The following is a 24592-nucleotide window of genomic DNA, read 5'->3' on the forward strand; positions in this document are numbered from 1 at the left end:
TTGGATTGTTTCCCGTCTTTTGCTATTAAAAATATGGCAGTATTTGTTATTACAAACAGTAAAAATGAATAGCCTTGTACATAAATTTTACTCTATTTTTGTCAGTTTATCTTTGGTACGTAGGATAGATTCCTAGAAAAAAGTGTAAATTGTATGTCACTCTTCTAGATACCAAATTGGTAAAATTCTTAATCTCTGTAACATTAAGTATTCAAAAGAAAAAAAATAAACAGGTTACTTATCTAAAGTAAATGTAGGCTACCGGTATAAAGTCATGGTTAGAGGAGGGGTTATATTTATTTCTCATGTTAAAGGGTCAAATCAATCCACAGAAGTAATACTTGTTTATTATTACAAATACTCTTGTAATTCTACCATAGTAGAATTAATAACCGTAGTTCTTGTTTTTCAGACACTGTCTTATATTAAAAGTTAACAATTATTGTGACCTCAAAGAAAGGAATGAAATAAACTGTACCCTGTGTCTGGAGTGTATTTCACTTTCCTTCATTAAAACAATTCTAAAGATCCCACCTCCTTTATGAGGCCTTTTTGAACAGGAACATTCACTGAATAATCCTGGCCCCACCCTGTATAAACATGCTTCCTCATCGGCTTCACTTCACCTCACAACAGGCAACAATTTCCCTATGTGATTGTAAATGTTATTTGATACATATTATTAATTATTACCAATAGATACCCTGGAACTAATTTTTTGGGGGCGTGCTGTTTTTTATGTCTACCTTCCATGTCTATTATGTCTGTGATAGTAAGCTCTCAAGGATGAAGGAGTGCTTTATTTCATTTATACTGTAACTGACAGACACAGTACATTTAAAGGGTCATTTAATAAATGCTCTCAATATTATTACAAGTTGCTCAGTTATGTGTTTAAGATTTTATAGAATTATCTGTTTACTGTGGGTTTTTTTAAAGATTTTATTTATTTATCTGAGACAGAGAGAGAGAGAGAGCACGGTCGGGGAGGAGGGGCAGAGGGACAAGACGACTCCCCACCGAGCACAGAGCCCCAGGACTCGGGGTGGGGGGTGGCGCCTGGATCCCAGAACCCTGAGATCAGACCAGAGGCAAAGTTGATGCCCCAATGACTGAGCCACCCAGGAGCCCCTATTTACCATGTCTTTTGAATGAAAGCTACTAGTATCTTCTTGAAATATAAGTAGTCCTAGTAGTTTATATTATTAATAACCCTACTGCATACCCATGGTCTATAATTTTTAAGTTTCACTTTATTTTTTTTTTAAAGATTTTATTTATTTATTTGACAGAGAGAGAGAGAGCACAAGCAGGGGGAGTGGCAGACAGAGGGAGAAGCAGGCTCCCTGCTGAGCAGGAAGCCCGATGAGGGACTCCATCCCAGGACCCTGGGATCATGACCTGAGCGGAAGGCAGCCACTTAACTGACTGAGCCACCCAGGTGTCCCTTAAGTTTCACTTTAAATATCAAGATAGAATTTGGGCCAGACTCCAAAATAAGTTTCTTATGCCATTTCTATTTTAATGTTTTCTCCTTTTAAAATATCTTTCCTGGGGCGCCTGGGTGGCTCAGTCATTGGGTGTCTGCCTTCGGCTCGGGTCATGATCCCAGGGTCCTGGGATCGAGCCCCGCATCGGACTCCCTGCTCTGCAGGAAGCCTGCTTCTCCCTCTCCCACTCCCCCTGCTTGTGTTCCCTCTCTCTCTGTGTCTCTCTCTGTCAAATAAATAAATAAAATCTTAAAATAAAATATCTTTCCTCTGTAAGACTACAATGAAATTTGCTAAATATATTTAATAACCCACATTTAAAGCTAGTATAGGCAGGACACAAGGGGCTATGACTTACCCTTCTAATACATGAAATACTTACGCATCTGTTGTCTTTGTACATCCGTTTAGATTCAGTACTTCAATGTTCCTACAATTTTGTGCAAAGGTCCTTTACAGGAAAGAAACAAAGTTAAACGTTTGAAAAGAAATGGGCACAATTCTAGGCATTACAAAAAAATAATAAAAGATATTATTATTGGTAATATTGGATGTTTGTACAAAACAAGCTCACATTTACAAATAAATTCATTTTCAACCATGATTTTTTTTTTAAGATTTTATTTATTTATTTTACAGAAAGTGAACGAGCACAAGGAAGGGGAGCAGAAGGCAGAGGGAGAGGGAGAAGCAGGCTCCCCACCGAGCAGAGAGCCCGATGCAGGACTTGATCCCAGGACCCTGGGATCATGACCTGAGCTGAAGGCAGACGCTCAACCTACTGAGCCACCCAGGCACCCCAACCATGAACTTTTAAACATTGATCTTTGTGCCAACCAAGGTTACAATTACCCGAACTTACTCAAGGCTCCAAAAGAGTCATTTATGATATGAGGAATCTGGCTTTTGGTAGGGAGTACTTATTCTTGTTTTATTCTCAAGACCATACATCCCAAAACCATACATCCCAGTGTTATAAGCAATGTATGTGTGTTTGGGTTCTGAAGAGCTTAAGAATATAAAAATTATTTTAGCTTTTTCTGGGTGAGATGGTGCTGTTCTTTACTTCAGCCAAGAAGATCAATTAATCAATAGTTATGTTCTTACCTTAATGCATTGTCTCCTACTCCAAGACACCCACGAAGACTTAACTTTCGTAAAAAGCCCCCACATCTTTTTGAAATATTCTCCACTACTCGGCCCTGTACAAAAAAGATAGAAACAAAACAAAGCAGAACAGTAAGGTACCACATTGTTTTTGAAAAGAACTTTTACTTATTTTCTTTTCTTTTTTTTTAAATTTTTTTAAAGATTTTATTTATTTGAGAGAAAGAGTGAGTGAGTGAGAGAGAGAGAGAGCTCATGAGCATGGGGAGAGGGAGAAGCAGGCTCCCCACTGAGCAGGGAGCCTGATATGGGACTCGATCCCAGGACCCTGAGATCATAACCTGAGCCGAAGGCAGCCGCTTAACCGACTGAGCCACCCAGGTGCCCCTCTACTTGTTTTCAAAACTTAATTCAATAAAGAAATTTCAACTTACTTTGAGAAATCTTTCCTGATCAACTCATCTACCTGGAACAGGTTTACACCCTGTATTGTTTATTTTGTTCGGTTTGTGAGACACTCTGCAGTTGAGGAAATGGTGCGCTGTTCTTCTTATGCCACTATATTAATGCAGACTGACCTCCGGGTTAAACTGCAGCTACTGAAGGACATTAGCTATCTTTACTACTTCTGAATCCTTTCCAAAGTGTTTACTATAGCACTCTAAATACAGCGGAGACTCAACAAACACTTAACAGAAGCTTGCTGAATGATTTTGTGGGTCATGTTGCTTTAAATATTTATATCCATGAAGATCAGACAACTGTGAAAAACCTAAGAGTCCAGCATAATGTCAGTGGGTATTATTTTAAAAGTACTTTCTGTAGAAATGGAAAGTTCCATTTCTAATGGAAAGTTCATGTGAGGCTTTTGAAAAACTTCTTATATGGATACTCAAGACAAGTTCCCCTAGAACTTAAAAATTTTTTAAATCTAAATCTCATTTTAATCTTATAATATGATGAGGAAGCTATTATTTCCACTCTACTGACAAGAAAACCAAGGACCACAGAATTCAGGTTCATGTTAAAATAATCTAAGCTTAAGCCATTATCCTTCTCTGTTTTAGAGATAATAGGCTATATACTAAGAGATGAACTATGAGGAAGAAGTTTGAAGGGAAAAAAAAATTTCTCCCCAGCAAAAATAATTCATTAAATGACTTTGGCTTCATTCTTTTTTCATTCTCCACAAAAACTGTCTCTAGGCTCCCCAAAGACCAAATTGCTCATCTCAATTAGAATTTATACAAATATCATCCTCCAAGTTGTTAACTCTATTCATTCTTCAGTAAGCAAATATAAAAAGACTTCCTTAAAAATGAACACAAGTTCACATTTCCACCACGAAAATAAAAACAAAAATTTTTAGTCCTATTAATACTAAATAATTCAGTATTCCATCAGTAAAATAGCTCTGCTTATTCTCAAAATCTGAGCAAGCTTGTTGGGAACATTGCAGGTTCCCATGAAGTTCAGATGCACTGAAATTAATAGTTTTTCTCTCCAGGGAAAGGAGATTTATATGGTTGGGGCTAATCTGTTCCATGCTGTAATTACATTCTAACATGAGAAATGGGGCCACACACCACATAATTATACCTCAATATCCCTCTGGAAATCAAACAGGTCAATTCGCTGCCAGTTACTGCCATCCAGAGCCAGAACATTCCAGGCCTGTTTTGAAGAAAAAGAGACAAAATGAGCAGAAGCTCAAGGGGGATAACCAGCAATATTCAAGTTCACAATTCAAACCAATGATTGAAATTGACCAAAAAATTTCTCAGCCCACCACCATTAACTCCCAAAAGGTCTGCCTTGTTTCTGATTGATATTTTATCCAATTAGATTATCCCATAAATGAGTGGATATAGAAACTAGAAGCTAGGGGGGTTGGGAGAGGACAGATTGTGGTAAGTATATTAGCCAGAATCTCTTTTCTAACCGGAAGATTTAGTTTCTAATCTCCAAATGAGATACTTCTGCTGATGAAAAACAAGTCTCTTACTCCAATCCTTCCACTAGGAGCAAGATGAGGTGAAACCAAAGAAAGAGTAAAGTACTCTGAATATGGGTATATTCAATATACATATTTGCTATCCATAATCACTTGGTCAGACCTGAAACTGATATAGTAACATGGGACTTAGAAAGGACACTCATTTCTCCATATACATGACAGAATCTTATTGCTTTCCTCATTAGCAATTTACTCACTGAGGCATGTTTTTCAACTGGTCATCTTTCCCTCTAACTTACTCGAGTCAGTGGAAATTTTAAAACAGTGAACGTTTAACACTTCTCATACATTTCTTCAGTTAAGCTAAAGAGAGGCAAGAATTTCGACTTTTTAGGATTAGAAAAAATGACTCCAATAAGACTTAATTTATTGTGTATCATATTTTAATGAGAAAGCTTTTAAAAGTTTCTCCTATTAAAGTATAAACAAAAGTTTTAAAATTGCTGAGTTATAAACTTAGAATATTATCTCTTACTATAACACATCAAAATGGAGTCAATACTGAGATTCTAAAAAGGAGATTACAAGCCCCAGGGTAAGTGTCACACAATCAGCCAGAAATATGTCAGGGGTATGAGGGTAAATAAAGCTATTACTTTGGAAATCTTTAAGGTTTACTCAGGAGTTCAGTGTTGCTTTTCTTTTTGTGGTCTCATGGCATCTTAAATGGCTAACCATGGGAGACAAAAGATAAAACTTTAAAAGATCATATGTTTACTAGCTTCTTAGGTAAATATACTTCTGGTTTGATTTGATATTTCTCATTTCCTTCCTTTCACTAATAAGAAGAAAACATGACAAACTGAGACTAAAATTAGGAATCACAGGTTCCTTCCTAGAGTCTTTTTTTAAGGAAAAAACTAATTCATTAAGTAGTTCAAGTACAGAAAACAATCATCGCATAAGTACTGATGTACCAATTCTCCAGATTTAACAAAAACTGGTGGTGTGCTTTCCTTTCTTTTAAAGTTAAAACATTAATAGGGAAGAGGAACCTGCAAATGAAAACAATTAAAATTCACTAAAATCAACACCCATGAGATGAGACTGCAACTTAACAAAAAGGTTTAGACATGAGTCTGGGTATATTGTTTCTCAATGATGACCTCAGCTCCATATGAAGATATTAAGGAAACCCTATTCATTTGTACCAGCCATTTCCATAGCACAAATACAAGGGATAAAAAAGTCATCAAGAAAAATCATCAAAATACTACTGACTGTTTCCAAAGTAGCTGATACACAGATTTAGTATGGCTTTTGGGATGCAGAAATTATATTAAAGTTAGCAAGACATGGTGAATTTTCTATGGTAAGTTTTGTGGGGTTTTTTGAGGGGAGTAGTGTTGGTTATTTGAAAACCTGTGCACACCTACAAAGATAAACACAATATGGGATAACCCTGTTCCATATCCAGCACTTAGGACAGTATCTCATACACAGTAGTTTCTCAATAAATGTTTATTAAACGGACAAGCAAAAAGCCATTGCCCAGTTATTTAAAAAAGTGATGATTGCATGCGCCCATTCAATGTAAGTTAATCATTACAGATCTGTATTACAAAAGAGAAAGCAATTTTCCCACACACAGAATCTATTCTTTATATTAGTGGCAGCCAATAAGATTATATTTCAGTTTTGTCACAACAATATCAATTGACAAAAATAGATAAGTGAAATTAAAAACTGACTTTAAGAATGGAATCTGGTTTGCCCTGTAATTTTTAAATAAATTATATTCTAGGTATTAAATTTTGAGGAAAGCAATATGGGGAAAAAACATGAGAATTAGAGCCTTGAGCCTTCCGTGTGTGTGTGTGTGTGTGTGCATATAAAATGAACTAGAAAAACATAATGAAACACTATTTTATTACAATTCTGAGTAGAGCCTAACTTTTTGATTTGCATGTTTAATACTTTTTCCTTGAAAATGTTTCGTTAAAAAAAAAGAAAGAAAATGTTTCCTGTTTGCATTATATAAATAGTTAAGATTTCCAAAAAATTAAAGTTAGAGACAGTATATATTGTAGAATCCTACTGCAGAATTACATGGGTTTGGGAATGCCATGCATTAAATACCAACCTCTGACACATAACCAACTAACATCTGAAGGAAACGGTTTGCCTACTATATACAGAGGCTGATATCATCAGCATCAGGAAGGGGTACCCCTATAATCATCAACAATTCTTACCCTGGAGACCTGAGCACAGCGACACAAAGTAACAACATCCAGAAAAGAAAATATCCTAAAAGAGAGGGAGACAAACTTTATTATATGATAAGTAGTTTCTTTTGATTTTTACCTATAAATGCCTATGTTAATAAATGCATGAAAAGGGAGAAGTTTTTTTTTTTTTTTTTAAGATTTTATTTATTTATTTGACAGAGACAGACACAGTGAGAGAGGGAACACAAGCAGGGGAAGCAGGAGAGGGAGAAGCAGGCTTCCCGCTGAGCAGGAAGCCCGATGTGGGTTGGATCCCAAGGTCCTGGGATCATGACCTGAGCCGAAGACAGACGCTTAACGACTGAGCCACCCAGGCACCCCAGGGAGAAGTTCTTTTGAACAAACACAAAAAATGGGAGCAACTTACAACATAACACTGCCCATATAAAACATTGGGGGAGAAAGAAATCTTTTACTTGAGAATGTATGTATAAGTACCACATAAGTTCGATTACTTATATCAAGGGATAATAAAATATTTCTAACTGATACAATCTGTTAAAAAGTAAAAAAAACAATGTTCACACTTCTGGTTATCAAAAGACTAGGGGAGTGTTAACTTTACAAAGAATATGACAATTATGAAGGAAAAAAGATTAAATAATATAGTAACACCTAAAAAATGAATATATTAAATCTCTATACATGTAATTCTAATTTAGGAAGTTATAAAACTCATCACTGCCGGGAAACACAGCCTAGAATTCTTCTCAGACCTACAGAAGTTAAATATTTATTTTGAAGCGTTATTATTTGAAATAATTGATTTGCTTAAAGTGTGATAACTCTCTACACTATAAGCCACCTGTAAAAACAGGTCAGAGCATCCTGGTAATAAGTGAATGGGTCACATCTGTTTAAAGCCCTCTTTACTCATGAGCGCCCTTTAAAGGTCATTTTGATCTGAATAATAAGCTAAACTCTTCTGCAAGTGCACAAGAACTGTAATATAGCACGTGCTTCAAAGGTTTAAGTAAATTAATTTTGCCTTAAGGATTTTATAAATTCCTTGAGATAACTGGAGATACCTAGGATGTTACAAAATGGAGGTCAGGAAGCATTAATTTGGAGAAGAATGAAGGCCAGATTTTTTTCTTCCATAATTACTTTAAGCATAAAAACCTTCTGAGTTAGCTTAAAAGAACAAAATTTTGTTGCTTAGTGATTAGAGCCTATCAGTCACATTTTTGGAACTAGGAATAAACTCAGCTAATAATTACATCAGACAAGGGCGCCTAGGTGACTCAGGTCATGGTCTCAGGGTCATGAGATTGAGCCCCACGTTGGGCTGCCCGCTGAGCGTGGAGCCTACTTAAGATTCTCCACTCCTCACCCACTCACATGTTCTCTCTCTCTCTAAAAAAATAAAAATAAAAAATAAACTTTAAAAAATAATTACATCAGACAAAAAGTAATCTGCATTTTGTAAATATTTGTGGGTTGTTTTTTTTTTAAACTTTTTGTTGGAGCACCTGGGTGGCTCAGTCATTAAGTATCTGCCTTTGACTCAGGTCCCGGGGTCCTGGGATCGAGCCCCACATCGGGCTCCCTGCTCCGCGGGAAGCCTGCTTCTCCCCTCCTTCTCCCCCTGCTTGTGTTTCCTCTCTCGCTGTGTCTCTCTCTGTCAAATAAATAAATAAAATCTTTAAAAAATCTTAAAAAAAAAATAATAAATAAACTTTTTTGTTATTTGGGTAAAATATACATAACATAAAATTTGCCATTTTAATCATTCTTAAGTGTACAATTCAGTAGCATTAAGTACATTCACACTGTTGTGCAACCATTACCATCACCCATCTCCAGAACTTTTTCATCTTTCCAAACTGAAACTCCATACTTAAACAGTAACTCCTCCTTCCCCTTTCTAGCTCCTGCCAACTACCACTATACTTTCTTTGTCTATAAATTTGGCTACTCTAGGTACTTCATATGAGAGGAATCATATGGTATTCGTACTTTTGTGCTTTTTTAAAGATTTATTTATTTCAGAGAGAGAGAGAGCAGAGGGAAGAGCAGAGGGAGAGGGAGACAGAGACTCTTAAGCTGACTCCACATTGATTGAGGAGCCTGCAGGGCTCGATCTCACGACCCCAAGATCATGAACTGAGCCGAAATCAAGAGTCAGACCACTCAACAGACTGAGTCATCCAGGCGCCCCAGTATTTGTCTTTTTGTAACTGGCTTATTTCACTGAGCATAATGTCTTTAAGGTTCATCGAGGTAACATGTCTCAGAATTTCCTTCCCTAATGCTACATAATACTCTGCTGTAGGGGCGCCTGGGGGGGGCTCAGTCAGTTAAGCAGCCAACTCTTGGTTTTGGCTCAGGTCTTGATCTTGGGGTCATGGGATTGAGCCCTCCATCCGGCTCCATGCTCAGAGCAAGTCTGCTTGGGATTCTCTCCCTCTGCCTCTGCCCCTCCTTAAATAAATAAAATAAAATTAATTAATTAATTAAATAAACCTTGGGGCATCTCTAAATAAATAAAAATCTTGGGGCGCCTGGGTGGCTCAGTCATTAAGCGTCTGCCTTCGGCTCAGGTCATGATCCCAGGCTCCTGGGATCGAGCCCTGTATTGGGCTCCCTGCTCAGCGGGAAGCCTGCTTCTCCCTCTCCCACTCCCTCTGCTTGTGTTCCTGCTCTCGCTATCTCTGTCAAACAAATAAATGAAATCTTTAAAAGAAAAAAAAAAAGTGTACAGTGGTCCTGGAGAGGTTATAACTGGATAATTCCATTTACATAATGGGGATATCTATAGGTATAACTTTTTTAAGAATAATTTGACAGTGTCTATTAAAATAAAAGATACACATATTACAACCTGCAGAAGCAAAAGTAGGAGTAAAAATGGCTTACAGAATATTCATGACAGCATTATTTGAAATAATGAAAAGTTAGAAACAATCTTTATATAAATAACAATACTTAAATAAATATGGTACATTCGGTCAATGAACTATTGTACGTAGCTGACTTTTAAAAGAATGAGGTAATGTTACATGAACTGACCTAAAAAGAGGTCAATGATTATTAAGTGACAGAAACAAAAACAAGTTGTGGAAGAGTATTTATATCATGTTTTCATTTTTGAATAATATAAAATATGATACATGGAGACATATAAGTATTGTACATGTAATATATATATCTATATCTATATATGTCTATATATATCTATATATGTATCTATATATATAGATACAAGTGGATACATCTGCTACCTTTGGAGGGGAGAATAGGCTTTTTGGGGGGTAGGTGGATACTGAAAGCAGGGATTAAGGAAGTCAGTTGTTTACTTCTTTGTATTTTTCAAAGTGTTGGGCTAATGAGTAATTTATATATTATTTGTTAAAAAATTTTTAAAGGAACGGGATGAAGATCTTTGGCCATATGATGTGTTAAGGCCTGCTCTGAATTTAGGGTTCTTTTTTTTTTTTTTTTTTTTAAGATTTTATTTATTTGAGAGAGGGAGCACATGAGAGATCACAAGCAGGGGGAGCAGCAGAAGCAGACTCTCTGCTGAGCAGGAAGCCCGATGTGGGGCTCAATCCCAGGACCGAGGGATCATGACCCGAGCCAAAGGCAGATACTTAGACTGAGCCACCCAGGCGCCCCTGAATTTAGGGTTCTGATACTTGCCTACTGTCTGACAGAAACTACACCACATTTTCAAAATTGGAAACTTCTTATTCCTCACAAGAGACAATCAGTTTGCAGGAACTGGTCATTAAAACTGTATGCTAGTGTCTTTATTATCTACCTACCAGATGCAGGTTTACTAGGCCTCTGCTTTAAGTGAGAGGACTTAAGGTATTATGGTTATCATCCATCATCTTGTGGAGAATTCTGCTAAAAGCAATGTATGTTATCTGTAGCTATCGTGGACAAGAGCATTGACTCTTTAGACAAGAATCTGTTACAGATTAAATTATACATACTTGGTTATTAATGTGGACATACTCTCTATACATACTTGGTTATTAATGTGGACATACTTCCATATTAAAAGTGAATCAGAGTTGGCAGACATAACCACCAAGAGATCAGATCATCTTAGCTTCTTAAATTAGGGCTGTGCTTTTTGGCTCCTTTTTAACTTGAATCTCAGTGCAAAACTGCTCCTAAATAAACCAGATGCACACCCCTGGCCATAAAGAATAGAAAAATAAGTATCCTAGGTGTTTTTTAAATGATCTTATTGTTACAAATCTGGAGAGGACACATCAGACAACTGGTTTTCTATCCAGCTACTTACAGTTAACTATTCAATCAAGATTATACGGATCAGAAATTATGCAAACCTAATCTACTCATTCTGGTAATCCCAAGTAGCACACTAAATCATTTAGTTCTTCAGGTGTACAAGTAACAACTACTTAAATTATTAACTAGACCGAGTTGACAGGGAAGTTTTGTCTTTCTAAATGAGAAGCTCTACAGGAATGTTAATGAGGGTTTTGTGTATGTTTAATGTGACTATGTTGAGCAACTGGCAATATCACCTTCTATGAACACTTTTTTTTTTTTTAAGATTTTATTTATTTATTTGACAGAGAGAGACACAGCGAGAGAGGGAACACAAGCAGGGGGAGTGGGAGAGGGAGAAGCAGGCGTCCCGTGGAACAGGGAGCCTGATGCAGGACTAGATCCCAGGACCCTGGGATCATGACCTGAGCCGAAGGCAGACGCTTAACGACTGAGCCACCCAGATGCCCCTATGAACACTTCCTAGACAAAAATCACCTTGGCTATGCTATGTGGTACAGAATTTTGAGCACTGCATTAACCATTTATTGACATGCTGGAAATAGTTTATAATTTTTTCTTGAGGAAATAAAACTCAATGCGAAAGTAGGGTAGTGCTTTATTGTCATGGTTAGGCCTTTTATTTTCCATCAAAGGATGACAAATCTACTTGTTCACCTGGTTTGAAGTACAGGATCAATCATCAATCCACAGCTAAGGATATTTTGACTCCAGGACCTCATAAGAAATATAATCCTTGTGCTACCCTAATCTTATGAAAATTCCAGCTAAGATAAGTGAAATTTATAGAAGACTGTTTGAAGGACATTCATGATTCCTGTAAGTATGTTATATTCTATCTGTGGTAGGCACTGTAATTGACTCTCTAACATCCACTTCAGCCCAGTTAATTAGTCTAAACCTGTCACAGTGATTGGTTCAGGCCTAAGCCAATTTGGGCTAATGAGATCGGAGAAGAGGCTTTATAGGAGTATAAATGGTTGCCTATCTCTCCCCTCAGAGTGAACAAAGACACATGTTGATCCAGTATTTGCTGGCATCCATCCTGTGCCCATAAAGAAAAGAGTTTTTAGGACCAAGCTGATGTGGCTTCTAGCAGAACAAACAGAAAATTGCTGATGACATTGGGGATCCCATAAATCAATGAACCTTGGGATGTAGGCAGCCTGATCTTTGTGTTTCCTTTTGTATGAAATAACTTCCCTTACTGTGTAAGCCCATTTCAGAGTTTCTATTACTTGCAGCCAAAAGCAACCTTGGATCAACTGGACTGTCAGAAGCATCCATTTATTTATTTATTTATTTATTTAATTTTTTTTTTTTTAAAGATTTTATTTATTTATTAGAGACAGAGAGCACATGAGAGGGGGGAGGGTCAGAGGGAGAAGCAGACTCCCTGCCGAGCAGGGAGCCCGATGCGGGACTCGATCCTGGGACTCCAGGATCATGACCTGAGCCGAAGGCAGTCGCTCAACCAACTGAGCCACCCAGGCGCCCTACATGTTATTATTTTGTTTTTTTAACTACTACAAAGGTGCTACAAGATGTGACCATATGAAATCTGTGACTGAATTTGCTATGGAACTTTACCCACAAAATGTTAAGTAGACTCTCATTTGAGAAATTTCTCTTAGAAAGTAGTGCTTTCTAGAAAGAGCTCTGATTTTGTGGTATAATATATATATTTCATCTTTTCTGCTAAGAATATTATTTTAGGGGTGCCTGGGTGGCTCAGTGTTTGGGCGTCTGACTTTGGCTTGGGTCATGGATCCCAAGGTCCTGGGACTGAGCCCTGCATTGGGCTCCCTGCTCCACGGGAAGCCTGCTTCTCCCTCTCCCACTCCCCATTCTTGTGTTCCCTCTCTCGCTGTGTCTCTCTCTGTCAAATAAATAAATAAAATCTTAAAAAAAAAAAAAGAATATTATTTTATTTGGGGCACCTGGGTGGCTCAGTCGTTAAACGTCTGCCTTCGGCTCAGGTCCTGATCCCAGGGTCCTGGGATCAAGCCCCACATCAGGCTCCCTGCTCAGTGGGAAGCCTGCTTCTCCCTCTCCCACTCCCCCTGCATGTGTTCCCTCTCTCTGTCTCTGTCAAATATATAAATAAAATCTTAAAAAAAAAAAAGAATATTATTTCATTTATGTTACCAAGAAAATTTAAAGCTAAATGTGAGACCCACGTATAGCAACTGTGTAAACTCTTACAAGGGTACATGTGTTTCCTTTCTGGTTTTGGTTTTCTACTTTAAAAAATATTTGTCATGGTCCTCATAGTTTATTTGTATTTATTATACTTGCTCCTGATCCAAGTCATCTCAAGTACTCTGGAGACAAATAAATGAGTATCAATAAAATGGGTTCCAGAGTTTACAGATGACATACTGATTTACATATATATTAGATTAAGATATGCATGAAATATTGCTAACTCATAAGACTTCAACTATCTTAATATAGAACATTTAAGCCAAGAGTGAATGTATAAGAGTACAATTAATCTGGACATACAGCCAAACCTCAACATCTGCCATACATAGCTCTTTTCTAGAGTTCTTACCAAATCAATCACCAGGTGATGACACCAAGTGTCTCACTGAGCCTGGCTGGAAACCTGACCGAAATGTTGCCACATTTTATATATTTCATGGTTATATATGATGTTTTGGCCCCGAAGCTCTTCATTTCTGTGTCTGAGAGGCCTTGTATTTCTTCCTGTTTTCTTTATTTCTCATGGGTACTAGTAAATCCAAAAAGAGCTAAATATACACAATTTCTTACTCTTTCATGCCTTTATATACATATGAATTTTAAATCATGCTGCTAAGCTTGAGAACTGTATATACATCTGCCTTTTGGCATTGCCACCTGGATATCCACAGGTACCAGAACTGAACTCATTTTCATTATTTTCTTTCAATTAACCCTGTTCTTCCACCTATTTTATCTTAGTGAAGTGTTCCCACCATTCACTTGGCAGAAAGCAAAAAACTGGGGCACCATCCTTGCCTTCTTCCCAATACCCTCATTAGCATCACATCAAATCAATCAGCAATATACTGCCAATACCAGCTCTTAAAAACCTCTTGATAGAGCCCATCCTTCCAATGGGGTTTAGGCCATCATTTCCCCCAATAAAGATTACTGTAATAACTTTCTATTTGCTATTCTTGTCTTCAGCAAAAAACATTTTTGTTAAATAAACAAGTATGGAGTGAATTACCTGCTTCTTCAATACCCTTTTATCAGAGGTAACCACTAGTAACCTAATGGCTATGAAGAAATGCCTAAAGCGGGGTCACTCTTAACAGACAGAAGACTACAAATCATCCACTTAAGAAGTCACCTATTAGTCTACCCTTAATGCTGTCTTTGGGACTGACTGCATTTAAAGGAAGAAACACTAGCATCAAAGAAAATATCTACAAAACCTTTGCTACAATAAATCACCAAGAGTGGGATATGGTTGAAGAATTAGTGAACATATACAACATAAAATAGAGCAACAGACTGCATTTGTTTATCATATGGGCTGAATTTTTTTAAAGATTTTATTTATTTGAGAGAGAGAGAGCATGAGTTGGGGGAGAGGCAGAGGGACAAGCAGACTCCCCGCTGAGCACAGAGCCCAACACGGGGCTCAATCCCAGGACCCTGAGATCATGACCTGATGCTTAACCCACTGAGCCACCCAGGTGCCCCTGCATTTTTAAAATTATATAATAAACACTTATTATATAATTGCATATTTTATTACAACTGTATTATTAAAAAATTTATTATAAATTATAAATTGAAAATTTATACAAATTATACATATATTAGAGTGAATTCACATTCCATGAAATTTACCCTTTTAAAGTACACAATTCAGTGGTTTTTAGTATAACCACAATGTTGTGCAGCCATAATCACTACCTAATTTCAGAACATTTCATCACTCCCAAAAGAAACCCTATACCCATTAGTAGTCACTCCCTATCACCCTTCACCACAGCCCCTTGGCAACCCAATCTCCATGGATCTGTCTATCCTGGATATTTCATATAAATGGAATTATACAGTATGTGGCCTTTATGTCTGTCTTCCATGGAGAAAAACTCTAATAAAATATAAAAATGTAAACCATAACAGGGGGCAGCTAATTACCAAAGAATCAAATAATTTCCCTGAATCTTGAGTCTTTAGGTAAACTACTATAGTACAAATTAATGCCATTATAAAAAAAAAATTGAAGTATGTCTTAGTGTACTTGGTTTATAATAACACTAAAAAACATGACCCATTTAAAAACATTTCTCCTTAAGATAGCTAAAATTTTGCTGACATTTGAGGAATACTCAATATATCCAGGAAACATTTTCCAATAGCTCCAGGTAACCAAGGGTATATTGCTATTATTTCAACTATAGTTAACCAGCATGTACAAAAGCATTGGTTCTATGAAAAATCCATTCCAAGTTTAATTCCATTATTTTTTCTTAGTATCTCCAATGTATAAGATATTACATAAAGATTTATAAGAAAACAGTCCCTGCTTGCAAGGTATTTCCAATATAGTGAAGGACTCAGATGTGCAAATCCTTTGAAATGCCAGGGATACTCTTCTTCACCAGTACTAGTGTGAGATTATTTCACACCTTGAGCAGGGACTGGCTGGTTATGGACTGGGGCAGTAGCAGCTAAGAGCAAGAGGCAGATGCACCTCAGTACAACTTGTTAACTTCTAACATTTGCAAGAGAGAATGTACCCTTCTTTCTCAGTCATGGTATTCTACATCAGTGAACAAAGAATAGCATGATTAAGTGCCCAAATAGGGGTGCCTGGGTGGCTCAGTTAAGCATCTGACTTTGACCCAAGTCACGTTCTTGGGGCCCTGGGATTGAGCCCCACATTGGGCTCTGCGCTCAGTGGGAGTCTGCTTGTCCCTTTGCCTCTCCCCCCATTTGTGTTCTCTGTCTCTCTCGTTCGCTCACTCTCTCTCAAATAAATAAAATCTTTTAAAAAAGTGCCAAATAAATGGGCTGTGAAATAACTCCCCTAGTTTTTTTTTTTCCTAGGCAATACCTAGGTCAGATGTATATAAATTGGGGGCTGTGAGTTTTATGTTGTGGGTGATCCAAATGTAATTTTTACCTATTAAAAATGATGATAACATTGTAACTGTAATACAAGAAAGAACTTCAAATAACTTCTACCTTGTTATCTTTTTTTTTTTTTTAAGATTTTATTTTTAAGTACACCCAACATGGGGTTTGGACTTACAACCCTGACATCAAGAGTCTCATGCTCCACCAACTGAGCCAGTCATGTGCCCCTACCTTTTTACCCTTAAAGTAAAGGGCTGTAACTCTTCTCTACAGTGCCTCAGTATATGTGATATTTTGTTACAAATACAAGTCACTTCATGGACATATTTGATATTGGGAATGGGAAGTGGGGCGAAGGGATGGATTAGAACCACTTCAAAAAAATCAGCATTATAATAAAATAAAATATATTATCTCTTTCACATTATATAGAAACATAGAGCAAGGGAAAACTAGTAAATAAAATCAAATATAGGTACAAATCAGGTAGGAGAAAATTGTTTTTAAATTAAACATTTAAAATTTTGATTCATATCTAGAAAGTACAGAGTAAAGACTATATGACAAAAGAATCAATAAATTTAAAATTCAGATAATCCAGTTCCTATACATACATGAAAATTAGCAATAAGTCTAAAAAATTTTAAATAGGCAAATATGATATACACACACACACACCACCAAGCTAAAATTAGCATTCAGACTTACCGTAATAGGAGTTCTTTGGGAAGTTTTTTATTGATTACAGCTTCATCACTATTTGAGAACATCTGCAAAAACAAAATCATTTAGTGTTACTTAACATTTTATTATATTCAACTCAAAGTTTAGAGGCAATCCTCTAAAGAGAGAGGTGAATAAGTATAGTGGATATTATAAGCTGAAGTCATATACTTAGGGACTCTTTAGGCTGAAAAACATCTTTTGAGACATTTAATTTGTTCCCTGTCTTTAGAAAAAATTAATAAAAATAGCAATCAGAAGGATGACATTATGTGGCAGGTACTGTTTTAAGTGTTTTTCATGTACTAATGTACTGAATCTTCATACTATCCTTAATCTTCATTTTCTTGTAAGGAAACGGAATTGCAAAAGATTTACTTGCTTAAAATCACATCACTGCACAGTGGCCATTTAAAAATGCCATTAGGATAGGGTGATTCTCCAAATCTAAGTCACATTTACTTGTTCAAGGAGGTGCTCAGAAACCATCCTAGGATAGGGAACATTCTGAGTTTTACATAACATGCAGAAAACTGGTAATGCTTCATAACCACCACTACATGCATTCTTGCTGCACACAAGTGATCATTTAACAAATTAATCAAGTAACCCACAATGGGTACTTTTCAACAGAGTCACCATTTCTTCCATAAAGGAGATCAAGACTGTAAGCTTGTGTAGTAATCTATATAAAAAACCGAATACCTATACTCAATAAAAAGCAGAGTAATAACAGCAAACACACATGTCACTGAAGCTGAGGGAAAGATGCTCAGTCCCTGCTATCACATGTTACAGAGTTGCCTCTTGACTTCATGCAATGAACATTGAACACCCTCTCAAATCAGGCTCTCTCACAGGCAATGAGATACAAAGAAAAGGAGATGTTATCTCTGTGTTTCAGGAGCTCTTGCTCTACAATGAACACAAATAAGTAAATATTAATTATTAGAGATAAAGGACAAGAGGCATATGAGAGCAAGGGAAGAAATAACTAATTCTGCTCATACCTTGACATCTGAGTCTTAAAGGAAGGCCAGAAGTTAATTAACTAGGAGAAAAGGGGGGAGATAAGATGTATAAAAGCATGGAGTCATACATGAGGCCTTAGCATTTCATGATTCAAAGAAGAAAAAATAATGGAAGAGAAGGGATAGGAAAGTAGCAGACAAAGCGTACTTCCCCCTCAATCTCAGACATTCAAAGGGTAATTACAAAACATATTTTTTAATAACTATAACAACCTACCCTCCAGCTAAATGGAAAGCTCTGTGAGGGCAGGGACCATGGCTTTCATATTTGCCAACATGGTTCCAAGACTGAGCACAGAGCCCGATACATGGTAGGAACTGAATAATAAATTGAACTGGGGCACCTGGCCTGGCTCAGTCGTTAAGCGTCTGCCTTCGGCTCAGGTCATGATCCAGGGGTCCTGGGATCGAGTCCTGCATCGGGCTCCCTGCTCAGCAGGAAGCCTGCTTCTCCCTCTCCTACTCTCCCTGTTTGTGTTCCCTCTCTCGCTGTCGCTCTCTCTAATAAATAAATAAAATCTTAAAAAAAAATAAATTGAACTGTTATGTGGATAGTGGGGCTTGGTCATGAAGGAAATTTGTGTATCAGGCTAGAAATTTGAATTAATCCTGGAGAGAAGAGAAACCTAAAGAAATTAAACTCTGGATTGGTAGTAAGGACATAAGCTAAGAATACACTGAAATTATAGTTCAAGTAAAAGATGACGCAGGTCTCTGTGAGATTACAGGGCTGGTGAAAATTAAAAAAGAAAAGAAACTGGAGAAAGAAGGATTTTTGAAGAAGCAAAAGGACTCGGTGATGGAAAGTTGGACTATCAAGTTTCACTGCAACAGAAAATCTTATAATAAAAGCTGTTGACTGACAATGACATGTTTCAGGAAATTATATGACATCAAAGAATAATCTGCTTCCCTATAATTTCTACCCATTAGTGGAAGCTATTAAAAAAAAACATATCCTTCTTCTATAAGGCAGTCTTTCAAAATGAAGCCATCATATTTCCTCCTAAACAAGTTTAAGTTCTCAAATGATACAGTTTCTAAGATGCTACACCATGATCACTCCTCTCCAGGTACACTTACAGAAAAGAACACATGGGGGAATTATAACCCATTTAAAAAGCTGAATAGGGCGCCTGGGTGGCTCAGATGGTTAAGCGTCTGCCTTCGGCTCAGGTCATGATCCCAGGGTCCTGGGATGGAGTCCCGCATCGGGCCCCCGGCTCAGCGGGGAGCCTGCTTCTCCCTCTGACCCTTGCCCCTCTCATGCTGTTTCTCTCTCGCTCTCTAAAAAATAAATAAAATCTTTAAAAAAATAAAATAAAAATAAAAAGCTGAATAATCAAGGGTTGATGACATAAATAATGTCTAGCAAAGAAAACTAAAGTATCAAAAATAGAGATCTGGGAGACTTTTCAGCGTTATATAGCACACAACATATGTCTTAAGCTTAAGATCTTTGGAAAAAAATTTTTTTATGTACAAAATAGACTCACTCAACACCCAATCTACTAGACTCTGCCCAATTCAAATTCACAAAAGGACAATCATTTATATATTAGAAATGCTAATCTCTTTATCTTGTATATTCAAAGTATATTTATTAAATGCTACACATCTCACCTCGTAAAGCACTTTGCTCACTTGAATATACACAGTAATTAAATTGTTAAAAAATATAAACCTGCCATACGTCATTCACATGATTTCTACAACTCTAGAGATAAAAAGGAACAAAAATCACACCTAACAACTAATTTCTTTCCTTGCATCAGTCTATATAAACTGAATGGTTTTACTTCAGCTCAGGTCATGATCCCCAGGTCCTGGGATCAAACCCAGGACGGGCTCCCTGCAGGGTCTGCTTGTTTGCCCCTCCCTCACTGTGCATGTGAGCACATGCTCTCTCTCAAATGGATAAATCTTAAAAAAAAAAAAAAAAAAAAAAAAAGACTGAATGGTGTTGTCTCTATGGGAGCATGAAACGAAGGGAAAAAGGAATAGACAGTGTCCCAGGAGGATTTGGAAAACACCAGGCTTACAGGACATCTGTCCAGATTTACCTATCTCTTCTCTCCCTTCTGCACATATATATTCTACTCCAAGATTCCAAGAAAGGGTAAGATCAGTGGTTCAAAACCCGTGGTCACCTGACCAGTAGCATTAGCATCAAGTGGGGCCTTCATCAGAACTGCAAATTCTTGGGCTGTACCCCAGACCTATAGTACCAAAAATGGGGTGAGGAGGAGGTGGAGAGAAAGAAGGGCAATCTGTAGTATAAGAAGCCCTTCAGGTGACACCCATGCTTTCTAAAGTGTAAGAACCAATGGACCAGATGAAGCAGACTGCAAATCTCAGGATTTAAGAAATTACAGTTCTGGGGGTGCCTGGGTGGCTCAGTTGCTTAAACATCCAACTTGGGATTTCAGCTCTGGTCTTGATCTCAGTGTCATGAGATCGAGCCCTACGCTGGGCTCCATGCTGGGTGTGGAGCCTACTTAAAGAAAAAAACAAGGGGCGCCTGGGTGGCTCAGTCGTTAAGAGTCTGCCTTCGGCTCAGGTCATGATCCCAGGGTCCTGGGATTGAGCCCCGCATCAGGCTCCTTGCTCAGTGGGGAGCCTGCTTCTCCCTCTCCCACTCCCCCTGCTGTGTTTCCTCTCTCGCTGTGTCTGTCAAATAAATAAATAAAATCTTAAAAAAAAAAAAAAAGACAGAAAGATAGAATGAATTACAGTTGTATAAAATAATCAGAATATTTCCTTATTTGAAGTGACATAACGCAGGAGGTTAGAAAATAATCCTAGAGGTAGACACGATATTTTTAAATGTTTTCTAGGAAACCCATATGGTTTCCTCTCCAGTTCACGGCATTGCTGGTAAAATAAACGTTTCATAGAAGCAACAGAATATATGTTTTAGGTATTTTACTATTTCAGCTGAATCCAAACTTTGGTTTTTCATGCAAAATATAAAGGTTGTCAAAACCAATTAGGTCCAGGATATAATGAACTACAACAAATTTGTGAAAGATCTTAGGTATAATTGTTGTAGAGGAAGTGACTGTTCCAAACATGTGACATTCTTAGGTAATCTGGTTTCATATTAACAAAGGAATATATTTATTACATATTTTTTATAATCTATCCACAAACAAGTACAAGGACGTGGTCATGGGAAGAACATGAGAGCAACTAGGTTGCTCTCTATTAATTGTTTCAAGGGAGAACACCATCCCCTGAGCAAGCAAACACTGCAACAGCATTTATCTAGGGATAGGACATTCTTAAATATTCAGGTTTTTAAAAATCTAAGTGATGGGCGCCTGGGTGGCTCAGTTGGTTAAGCGACTGCCTTCGGCTCAGGTCATGATCCTGGAGTCCCTGGATTGAATCCCGCATCGGGCTCCCTGCTCAGCGGGGAGTCTGCTTCTTCCTCTGACCCTTTTCCCTCTCATGCTCTCTCTCAAATAAATAAATAAAATCTTTAAAAAAAAAAATCTAAGTGATGTGTCTTGTTGCTTTGTATTAAACTATAATTGTTCTTCTATAAATTATATAGCTGAGAATTGTAATGGCAGGTAGGTTTAACAAAGGAAACAACAAAGAAAGCACTCGCTCAACAGTGACCCCTGCTGGTTCAACTGGAGTATAGTTTCCGACCTCAAAAATTAAAAGATCTGATTCAGCTTTATAGAAGAAACAGAAAATTTAATGAGTACTTCGGCAGAGAATATTAGTTATCCATTCTCCTAGAGTAACAGAATTCCCAACTGTTAGCTAACACATGGCTGTATGGAAAGATGACTTTGTCTTGCAGCTAGATAAAGCCAAGTCACTAAGTTCTGGCCAATGGGATGGAAGAAAAAGTGGTATGTGCAATTTCAGGAGTGTCCTTAAAAAGAGAAGGTGTGCCCCTTGTTACTCCTTCCTTACTTCTGCTGCTTGAAATGTGGTTAGGATGACCAAACTCCATCTTCTATCATGAAGTTGAAGGCCACAGTTTTAAAGATAAGCAGAAAACTAGAAAAAGCCTGTAGATGACTGCAGAGACACAAGGCCTTTGGACTTCATATGACAGAAAAAGAAACTTCTATCATATTTAAGCCACTTTTAATTTGGGTCTCTGATACATGCAGCTTAATTCACTTACATTACTTTAGATTTTAAGAGGCATCTTTTGTTTTGCAAGATGAAGAATCCTGGAGATTACACAAACATTGTAAGTGTACTGTGCACTTAAAAATGATTAAGACGGCAAATTTTACGTTATATGTATTTTTCCACAATTAAAAAAATTTAAGTTTGTTTTTGTTTTTACATTTTAATACTTCTGAATTTAGGACAGTTAAAATTAATTTTAATTTTTAATTTACAATTAAAAGCAAAAGCATTTTATAGTTTATAATGATAAATTTTATTATTTAAAGCAAGTTTAACTATATATAGTAAAGTACAACCAATGGAGGAAAACAAATAAAACAGAACTTAAAAACCATTTGCTTCTCTTCAAGCAAATGTTCTTTTGGTTTATACTATTTCTTTTTTAAGATTTTATTTATTTGAGAAAGAGAGAATGAGAGAGAGCACGAGAGGGAAGAGGGTCAGCAGGAGAAGCAGACTCCCCGCCGAGCAGGGAGCCCGATGTGGGACCCGATCCCGGGACTCCAGGATCATGACCCGAGCTGAAGGCAGTTGCCCAACCAACTGAGCCACCCAGGCGCCCCTCCACTATTTTCTCTAAAGCACCCACGCAACCAAACTTGCCTATTCTAGCCGTAGAAATAGACTGATGTCCACTGGACATGCTATCTATGCCATGAAGGCTTTCCCAATCTCCCTAAGAGGATGGGATTGCTTCTTCCCCAATGAAACCACAAAGCACCAGTTCTGAGTTGGTATAGAAGTCCTTATATCAGACTATAAGATCTGAGGAGAAAGCACCTTGTATCAGACTATAAGATCTGGTTGTAGTCAGCAACCAACACAGTGCCTAGAAATTGGTGAACCAATCAATGTTATTTATACTGTAGAGATCTGGTAATACTGATTATAAATTCCCAGCAGGTTTCCATGATTTTCACACTTTGTATCTCTTTAGTAGAGTGCTCTGCCAAAAATTTTTTTAAATAGGGCCCGCCTGGGTGACTCAGCTGGTTCAGTGTCTGCCTTTGGCTGAGGTCATGATCCCAGGGTCCTGGGATTGAGCCCCACTTCGGGCTCCCTGCTCAGTGGGGAGCCTATTTCTTCCTCTCCCTCTGCCATTCCCCCACTTGTGCTCTCTAGCTTTCTCTGTCAAATAAATAAATAAAATCTTTAAAAAAATTTTTTTAAATAAAAAAATTTAATAAATTGAATGTGACCCTAAATTTAGTAATTAAGATACAAATGACATCAACACAGTAACAGACTGATTATCATTACAACAAATGACTTAACAATTAAAATATCTGAAGAAATGAAAATTTGGAGACTCAGCATATAACCCATTTATTCTAAGGGATATGAGTACATTAAATTTCTTGTTAAAGAAAAGTTGTAATTACTATTCACCATAATGCAATTTTATCTGTATCTAGTATTTCTCAACAGCTTTAAATGGTATAATTCACGTACCATAAAATTCACTGGTTTTAAGTGTACATTCAGTAATTTCCAGTAAATCTGTAAGGCTGTTGATGAATTCCCATCACCCCAAAAGTATCTCTCATGCCTGTTTGCAATCCATCCATTTGCTTATACCCAACCTCAAGCAAACACTAACTGGCTTTATGTTTCTACAGATTTTCCTTTTCTGGACATTTAAAAAGATGGAAACCTAAAACAAGTCATCTTTTGCATCTGGCTTCCTTTATTCTGATTTTTGAAGCTCATCCATGTTGTAGCATGTCCCAGTAGTTCATTCTTTTATACTGTTGAATAATATTCCAGTTTATGAAATGCCATATTGTTTATTCATTCCCAGCTGACAAGCATCTCGATTGCTACAATTTTTTTTACTATTATGAACAATGCTGCTATAATTATTCAAAAATAAGTCTTGGTTGAAATAGGTTTTCATTTCTTATGTACAGAATCTAAGATGGAGAATTGCTGAGTTGTATGTTAAGTTTATTTTGTACTTTTTTTAATTTTAATTTTTAATTTTTTTAATTTTAATTTATTTATTTTTTAAAAGATTTTATTTATTTATTTGAGAGAGAGAATGAGATAGAGAGCATGAGAGGGGGGAGGGTCGGAGAGAGAGGCAGACTCCCTGCCGAGCAGGGAGCCCAACGTGGGACTCGATCCCGGGACTCCAGGATCATGACCTGAGCCGAAGGCAGTCACTTAACCAACTGAGCCACCCAGGCGCCCTAATTTTTATTTTTAAAAAATATTTTATTTATTTACTTGAGAGAGAGCACACGTGAGCAGGGGGGAAGAAGAGAGGGGAAGGGAGAGGGAGAGAGAATCTCCAGCAGACTCTGCGCTGAGTGTGGAGATTCTGAGCTCAATCTCACAACCCCGAGATCATGACCTGAGCCAAAACTAAGAGTCAGACACTTAACCAACTGAGCCACCCAGACTCCCCAAGATTTTTTAAGTAAATTCTATACCCAAGGTAGGGCTCGAACTCACAACCCTGATGTCAAGAGT

At 37.3% G+C, this 24592-nt stretch overlaps 1 protein-coding gene across 2 annotated transcripts in view; it reads right to left on the minus strand.

Annotated features, from left to right (window-relative positions):
• The window catches only part of FBXL20 (F-box and leucine rich repeat protein 20), a 97447-nt gene that overhangs the window by 28958 nt on the left and 43897 nt on the right, over positions 1–24592 (minus strand). For both annotated transcript variants that reach the window (XM_035027016.1, XM_035027015.1), the window contains exons 2-6: positions 16911–16972; positions 6810–6864; positions 4197–4271; positions 2598–2692; positions 1873–1941 (exon numbers count right to left, since the gene is read on the minus strand). In XM_035027016.1, the coding sequence (XP_034882907.1) occupies positions 1873–1941; positions 2598–2692; positions 4197–4271; positions 6810–6864; positions 16911–16972 (356 nt within the window). The remainder of the gene's footprint in view (positions 1–1872; positions 1942–2597; positions 2693–4196; positions 4272–6809; positions 6865–16910; positions 16973–24592) is intronic.

Source organism: Mirounga leonina, unplaced genomic scaffold (assembly GCF_011800145.1).
Source record: "Mirounga leonina isolate KUSES-001 unplaced genomic scaffold, KU_Mleo_1.0 Mir_200, whole genome shotgun sequence".
NCBI lineage: Eukaryota > Metazoa > Chordata > Mammalia > Carnivora > Phocidae > Mirounga > Mirounga leonina.